Here is an 8,823-nt window from a genome sequence, read left to right on the forward strand (position 1 = left end):
TTGAACAAATACAAAGTGTTTCTGCTATTACTGGATAAAAATCTGCTTGAATGTTCCCCAGTTTTTAACTATTTTTAATTTGATTTTAAGTTAGAGGGAGGGTCAGCAGACAGCTGGCATGTGAAGATAATCAGTTACCCCGGTAACCCCAGCTGAAGTTAATTGTCTTTCATGAACAGAAAGCCTGGATTTTCCCTCATCTCAGGGTTAAGTTGACAAATTCAGAGTTGTTAGCTAAACCTGCTTTCTGGAATAGGGCTCTGGTTTGCTCTTGTGTTTTGTGGTTTCACTCTCTCCGTGGTCTGGCTTGGGTTGGGCATGCATGGTTCTGCTTCTGGATGGAGGTGTGGTCTCCCGCTCTTCGGTCATCCGCTTCATCACCTGGATTCTTCTTCTGCAATGTAAAGTAAGCTGTTCCACTCACCTCCCAATCCAGTATCACGGAGTAACATTGACAGCATTTCTGACAGACTTACCTGGACTAATTTACCTCTCCGCTCACGCAGTGAAATGCTGTCCAGTTACCTGCTTTGGCTCCATGCTGTGATCCTCTCTGTGCAAGCTATTCTTTCATGAAAAACAAAACCTGTGGCCCTCTTCAATTACCACCAATTACAAAAATGCAGTAAAAGCAATAAGTCTATTGGAATGATTTCAGTTTGTTTTAATGTTAAACATGGTAATGTACTGCAATCCACAGGAGAAAAGGATTAAAACAAAGACAGACATGTAAAGTTAAGATTGCATATTCATGAATATCACATTTACAATATGAATGAGCAGAAAATACAGTTAGATGTTATTTAAAAGTGGCACACTACAGCTGAAAATGATCCTGGCAGGCTGAACAAGGAAGGTGCTGCTCCCAGACTTCCGCATTGTGGCGAAGGACACTCAAAGCTCTCAGAGTGCAAATATCAAAGCTCGGCTGGTAGCTTTCCTGTTGATGGTTTGGAGACGCACGGAGGTGCTGAGACTGTTCACTGTGGTGTTCATAGCTGTTACATGGTGAAAAATAGCATGAACACAAGCATTAATACCTTAAAGTCACTGATAATAGCTTTGCTTGTCTCAAAGGCTGACCGCTCAGGTGGAAATGTCCAGACTCCACGGTCTTGGACTACAGCTGGCCAGTTGAGACGGTGGTCTCATTTTGAGCAGATTTTAGCGTGTCCTTTCAATTCTTTGCACCCTACGTGTGGGGTGTGTACCTGGAGGCAATGGCCCCTTTCTCCACCATGTTTGGTTCTGGTTGGGGTGACACATTAGCTCCAGTCTCACGGAAAGCAAAAGAGCGACTATTGTCACCTGATGCTGTCCAAGAGGGTGGAATTGGAGTCTATTTTCAAGATGCAGGGGTTACTTGAGAAGTTGCATTATACAGAGAACTACCACAACAGTTACCTGACTAAGACTACATGCATGGAAGCATTAGAAAATACATGTAGCAGAAATTACTTATTTCTCAGTATAAAAGTTATATATTTCTGAAGTAGTTTAATCACTAACAGTGAAAACTGAACATGTTTCTTTTGCATTAATGAAATAAATCATCTGCAAAAGTAAATATCACATGTAAAATGTTGGCCTTTTAAAAACATATTTAGATACATAAACACTTTTAAACAGTATTAACAAAAATGCTATGTTCAAAAAGGCAGCTATATTTATTCCACTCTAAGCAAGATCATCTCCAAGTGGTTTATGTCAGACACACTGAACTCAAGAGCAGACTGTTTGATGTCTCTAAGAATCTAAAGATTTCAGGACCCTTCATGGGAGGCATGCCAGAAAAACATGTGCTTTCTAAAAAGAATATAAAAAGACAACAGACTGAAGCTGAATAAAGACAATGACCAGCTAGATAACTAAACCTAACCTTTCTGTATAAAAAGCTGTCTGAAGGGAATGCTGAAAAATAAGGGCTCATAATGCAAGAAACTTGACCATATAATGGCTCAAAAAGATTTCAGGGTTTCATCGAGGACTAATTCTATAGAAATACACAGAACTTTGAACTTTAAGATGTGGGGATTTGAAATAGTCTGCTAATTCAGGAATACTTTTGTCCCTCTTCCCGCTCCACCACAATCACCCACACATGCAGGGCCTTGGGGTAAAGGTGTGTCACCAGGGTGCAGGGGAGGCATCCCCCCCTCTGTCCCCTTCTGGCAGCCTGTGCCTCAATTTTATCCCAAAACATTCACATTACTCACACTCTCATTACACATACATATAGGATCTTGGGGGTGGGCACGCTACACGGAATCCAAAGTACCATCAGGGTGTACGTCTCACCCCTGGCGTCGTTGCCCACCTCTCAATTTTAAATACACGTAGACATTGAGGGCTAGCAGGAGGGGCTATGCGCTTACCTGCTGCTCTCTGGCAGGTAGCTCCATGCCCTCCTGGGTTTTAAATGCACCTTAGAACACACATGCATCAACACTACAATGAGCGGGTGGAGGGAGGTTTGGAGTCTTCACACACCCCGTGTGTGCGACCTGCTGGAGCGGGGGGGCTAGGAGGAGGAGTTGGCTGTCCGATTGGGGTCTGGAATGTGGGGCCTCCTTGCTGCTGCTGCGGAGTCGGGGCGGTCTGTTTCTCTTCACCCCAGGGAAAAGGGTAACACTACCTGGGTCTGGGTGCAGTTTCCCCCTCCAGGGGCAAGGGTACCTAGACCCGGTTCGTAGAGTACGCTTGGGGAGTGTGATCGTGTGTACAGCGTCTCTTTATGTCTGTCTCCACGTTGGTTGAGTGTGGAGTAAGTGCATATGAGAGCATGAGGGTGGGAATGGATGTTTGTATCTGTGTGTGCCTGTATGTCTGTGTCTATATGTCAGGTTGGGTATCAGACGCCACCTCTCTGGGGACACCTCAGGCCCTCCAAGGTATGGAGGCCTATCTCCCCCCACCACCACTTCCCCTGCCAGTGGCAGACGCCCTCAGACATCGGTGCGTTGGTGGGTCTTTGTGTCTGGGGATGGGCGTCCAGGTACACACCGGCTCACTCCTTGGTGGCTGCTTGTCGGGGCCTGCAGCCTGGGGCTCGCTCGGGCCACTTCGGAGGTGGGGTGCCCCCGGCCTCTCGGCCTCTCGGCCTGGGGCTCGGTCACTCAGGCACGGCTGGCTGCCGGGCGCGTCACTGCAACTCCCCCTGGCTTCTGCTCCGCGGCTGCTGAGTGAGCCCTCATCTGGGACTCTCCTCAGCTCTTTCTGGGACAGTGGCGCAGCTGCCCCTCTGTGGGTCTTCCTTGGTCTCTTGTGTTCTGGGGGCCTCTGGATGTCTGGAGTTTTGATCTCCTCCATACCTGCTTCATGCCCTGGGGGACGGGGCTGTGGCCCCCCCACACCCTCTAGCAGATCATTACATGAAGGAACCTTTAAAAAAAACAAGCGCGTCCATGCTCACAGGTGTACACACGGGTGATCACACCCACAAACTACACCCTTTTTGGCTCCTACCTCAAAGCACACTGTGTTCTGTTGATCTTATGTGCTGCACAATAATGTTTAATATTTAGTATTTACTGTCATATTCCCATATATCATTGTGATGTTGTTTATTCTATTACTCTTGTTCTCTTCTGCTTGTTTTCTTTTTTCTTTCTCAGCAGGTGATCCAGGTGATTGATATTTGTATTTTTTGTCTGCTTATTTTGTTGTTTTTGTTTTTTCCCTTTATCCCCGTCCCTCTTCTCCACTGTTTTTCTTTCCCTTTCTTTCTCCCTTTTCTTTTCCCCAGTCAAATCTGTCCCATATTCAGCAAGTGAAAATAAAATAAACAATAAAAGGTGAATCAAATGGACCATTATGGCAAGGCTGGGATGGTCAATTTGGTAAAGTAAATCCGTTGGGCATCTTTCTTCGCCTTTAGACAATAATTCTGATGGCAAAAGAGCCAAACGGGACAGGCAACAAAAAAAAAAAAAGGAAATACTTTTGTCAAAAAAGAGTAAAATATTATCATTTTAATGAGCTATTGTCAGAAACAAATGAACATCTTCAAAATACCTCAAATATTTATGTTTTGTTATGTTTTTCCTTTTCCTCCGATCTGAGGCCAACAGTGTAACTGATTTTTCAACCGAAGAATATTTGATCTTCTGATATTTGTGCTGAATCACTGTTCAATGTTTTCCCCATGTGTTTGTCAACTAGAACCTACCACTGGGATCGAATGTTTGCTTGTCCATTTGATATTTTTCCTATTTTTGTTGAAACTGAGAACATGTATGTTTTATATACAAGTGCTGTACAAAAAAGAATGATAAATAATGTAAGTATAACTATTTTGCAAATAATGACAGAAAAAAACACAGAAATGGTCTTTCATCTGTTTTTACATTTTAAGCTTTTATCTTTTAGCTGTAACAAGGTAAATCACTGATGAAATACAGGAAAAATCCCTTGTAATCGCCACAGCAAAGATTCATATAAAACCAGCTTACCCACAGGCCTTGGAGTGGATAGTGTGTACTCTGCCCAGCTGTCCTGGATATAATCCATGCACATTCCTCCCCAAACGTGATCTTCTGTAGAGAAAAAGAAACAAAATTCTGTGTGAAAAACTTTCTGCTCTTACTCCTGACATTGCTACACTTCATTAATCATGATATCCAAAAATATAAAATAATAAAATTACATTTGATCACATAAAAGTTCATGAAATCAATAAGGTTACAGACTTTTCTAATACATTTTTGAAAGCTAACTATAGGGCCAGTTGTTATTTCTTTCTCCAGTGGGCTAGTAGAGTTTTGCTCCAGCAAGATAGAGAAATCAAATCCAAGCTATCTGCCAAGTACAGTGACTGCATTTGCTTCTACTTGGATTTCTGCATATATTTGGGATTTACTGTAAATGTAATACTTTTATGACAAGAATGATCTGATGTTAGCCAAATATATAGTTACTCCACTACTGCAGCAGGATAGATGTGAAAGGTTTTTTGAAGTCTTTCTCCTTTCAATTTTGAAACTTACATATATACACTTTTACACTGTTCAAAAAGAATTGCCTGACATTCTTTTGGGGGCCTTGTGCTCAATCCACGGCAGTGTGGAGACCAATTGGCATTTGACAATGAAGACAAAATCGGCAGATCCACCACTGGCATCCTGTGCTTTTCACAAATAAGCGCATGCTCACCCTACGCACTTTAAGACAGATGTAACAGGGTCTGGAGAAACTGTGGAAAACGTTGTGCTCCCTGTCACATGGTTCAGCATGACCGGTTTGGTGGTGGGAAGAAATCACCAGGACACCATCTGCCATCTTATTAGCTTGTCATACAAGCATGTCAGGGTCAGACAAACTACTGAGTGTTATTTATGTTGTTGCAATGAAATTTCTGCAAAATGATCCAGCCTGCCACATCAGAATTTCATTTTGAATTAAGGGGTTGTGTGTGAATTCAGCCCTTTGTAGGCTGATCATTTTAATTTCCATCAAACGATGCCATCCTGCCGTTCCTAACACAATGCGCAGTTCAGTATAGATATAAGCATGACTTTATTTTAACAAGTTTTTTTATTTCTTTCTTTTATTTTGTAGCAGTATAATTTACATTTATTACTTATACCATAAGTAAATTTGAGGGCTATTTGTAACAAAGTATTTACACATTATGGCATTAATACTTTTACTTAAGCAAAAGGTCAGAGTGTTTTTTGAGAACTTTATCCAGATTTAGTTTGAGAGAGTGACCACTCACTTTGGTTTTAACATAGCTGGTGAGACAAGCTCTTTGGAGTTGTGAGACTCTCTGAACTCATGCAGCCTCACAGCGACACCGGATCCTGCCATCACTGTCCAAGTTAATGTCTGCAACGGATCCCAGTGAAGGTCAACAATGAATCCACTATCACAGTTCAAGTTTGAGAGTTTCCTGAAGAAAACACAGGAGACACAATAATCTCTGCTGAATAATGCATTTCTATATCATCAGTCAGCCTTTAAATCTGTGAACATGCCTAATTAGAACCCTAAGAAATACAGTCATCTTTGAGCCTCTAAAGTAATATATGTGTGCAGTATTCTGGTGTCATGTGCTAATATATTTTGATGGGTAATGATTATTTTGACCACTTGAGGTTGCTAGTGAGAAGTTACTGTTTTAGTTATGTTCATAGTGTCGTATTTTTAGTATATATAAATATAGTATTTTACTAACTAATAATACTAATAATAATACTAATAACTATATTTTGTACAGCATATTTAATCCAAGTATAGTTGTAGGCAAAAGAAATGCAGTCAAAGCCTGCATATAAAAACAATCACATTAGTGAGTTTAAGCACAGAATAGGAAAAATATAATGAATTCATTTATTTAATAACTTTGGCTTTGAAATATGTTTCCTACATAAGAAAAGCCTTGTTAATTGAAAAAGCAGCGGAGGACGTGCAGCCTTACCTTAACATGAGAGAGTCATCACATCTATTCGTCCTATCAACCCGAGACCAGATACACTCGATTCTGCTCACTATTTCCTATCCTATGTTTCTCTTCTCTGACAGAGAAACCCAACACTAAGTGCTCTGGCAACAAAGAAAGCTGATACTAGCAACTTTAATCTCTCTGCCTCTCTCACTCCCTCACTTGCTCACACACAGACACATGCATACACCTGTAGTTCCAATTTGACCTGCTAGTAATTTGCACAGAGAAATATGTGGGACATCTTATCTTGCATACACACATTCATTCATCCAGAACTTCAAATTCCTGTAAAACAATGTTTCTATCTTCAGTTCAGAGGTTCGATTTTTTTTTTACATTATGGCGACTGGGTTGGTTATCATAAAGAATATCAGATTCTGCTGTAGACACAGGCTGGGACCTCCCACAGTCCACTAAGCACTTCTACTCCAGTTGATTATTTGCTATAATGGCAGAACTTTTGTCTTCTGTTTGGTCCTTAGTCTCACTTTTTCTTTCATTCTTTCTTTTTTTTTCGGTTTGTTTTCTTTCTACTCAAATCAGTCATGGCAGAGCATCTGTTGGTTCCATGAAAATATCTTCTGGTCCTTCTTCTTATCTACAGTTTGACAACAGGCTATCACACTGTTTACCCTATAAAGCCTTTGAAAGGATGTTGCTGTAAGCTGGTGCTACATTAAAAGAACTGAGCTGAACTGACCTCAGTTTAATTAATATTAACATCTCCAAAACAGGAATAATACCTGGAGCGTACAAACACAGAAGTTGACACTTGTTCAGACGAAGAGAGTTCAACATACCTAGGGTATCTTTGTGTTATCTGGTTTCACTTATTCTAACTTACCCAAGTAATTGGTTGACATCATCTAACCAGTCACAGAGGCATGTTTCACAGATCATATGACTTGTTTTCCACAAAAAATGATCCCAATGAGTGGCGCCTGCTGCAGAAATATTATCAAATGGTGATATAAATCTCTACAGATCACAAAAATGTACCAGTAAAATACAATATTGTTGTTAAAATGATGCTGATAAATGTTGCAGAAAATGTTTTAGTTATTCTGGCGATTTAGTGCACACAATAAATATTTTAATTCCAATTAATAGTTTTATCACCAAGTGCGTTCTCACTGCAGATTATTATTTGTAATGTGATGGCTGCAGTTCACACTGAATCCATTTAAACATTAAAGCTTACTATCACACAGCCTAATAAAGGAGATGCTTCAACTTGTCGCAGATCAAAAGTAAATCCTTTTTATTGGTCGAACAGGTATCCTTGCTGTGTATTCTGTGTTTGGAGGTCCTTCCAGGAATGTTGATGCTATTTTCTGAAGATTTATTTGGTCAGTAGGTGATAATTTCATACCTGCTGATCTTTAATCTGGATCTTAACCTGCTCTGTAGCAGGTTTCAAAAATATTTAAAATATGCTCACAAATATGCTAATACAATAACAATAACAATCTTCATCATAATCACAATCATAATAATGGCATCAAGTGCTGAGATCTAACAATAAAAAACAAAAAAAATCAACGTGTACAATGAATTTACATCTATTAATAAATCTCATTTTTGAACAATATCCTTAAACTACCTCATGGACGTTGTAGACCAGAGACTGAGACTGAATTGTTCTTTCAGACACCAATTGATTAATGCAAAGCACCAGCAACAGGAGCATCACTCCCACAGCCAGACTGGGACCGGATCCTTAAACAAAGCAGCCATTGAGTGGAAGGCTGGGGAGGAAAAGAGGGGGGGTTGCTATACATTTTCTTAAAACACAACAAAACAAAACAAACAAACAAACAACAAAACATTACCGAAAATACATATTTTGTGTTGGGCAAAACATACACTTAAATATACACACAAAGAAGACACTCATATCTGCTGTGAATCATAGGAAATGAATTATAACTGAACTGAAACTGGACAGATACAAACGCTTCACACACACACACACACACACACACACACACACACACACACACACACACACACACACACACACACAGCGAGAGAGAGAGGGAGAGAGAGAGGGGAGAGAGAGAACAAAAGCCAGGGATCAACAAAAGCCTAGGATGCCATGAGGAGACAGATGCTGCATTCACGTGTTCCTCGTAAAGTCTCTTTTACCACATACACATGTAGCCAACAAACAAACGTGGAAAGTCGAGTGTCTCTTTCAAGTGCAAAAACAAAAATTGAAACACCTGGGTTTTCACAAGATAAAAATAAAGGGTAAAGATGACATAAAGCAGAAAAAGTTAGAGTACTGAGAAGAATACACTACGAGTAATAGCTCAGTGGAAATCCACAAACGTTTTTGTAACCACAATGTAATCCCCATCATTCGAATAGGATTC

At 40.5% G+C, this 8,823-nt stretch overlaps 1 protein-coding gene across 1 annotated transcript; it reads right to left on the reverse strand.

Moving 5' to 3' along the window:
• Window positions 1-685: 685 nt before the first annotated feature.
• LOC147327039 (uncharacterized) lies at window positions 686-6,472 on the reverse strand. The gene is made up of 4 exons (XM_086297459.1): window positions 6,419-6,472; window positions 5,717-5,890; window positions 4,452-4,535; window positions 686-998 (listed from the first exon to the last, which is right to left on the reverse strand). The coding sequence occupies exons 1-4, from the start codon at window positions 6,424-6,426 to the stop codon at window positions 818-820; spliced, it is 447 nt and encodes a 148-aa protein (XP_086153585.1). The 5' UTR covers window positions 6,427-6,472; the 3' UTR covers window positions 686-817.
• Between the last annotated feature and the right edge of the window lie 2,351 nt (window positions 6,473-8,823).

The sequence above is a fragment of the Aulonocara sp. 'chitande type north' Nkhata Bay genome, linkage group LG6 (assembly GCF_057382095.1).
Source record: "Aulonocara sp. 'chitande type north' Nkhata Bay isolate Kocher_YH1m ecotype deep benthic linkage group LG6, A_spYH_male_GT1.1, whole genome shotgun sequence".
NCBI classification, from domain to species: domain Eukaryota; kingdom Metazoa; phylum Chordata; class Actinopteri; order Cichliformes; family Cichlidae; genus Aulonocara; species Aulonocara sp. 'chitande type north' Nkhata Bay.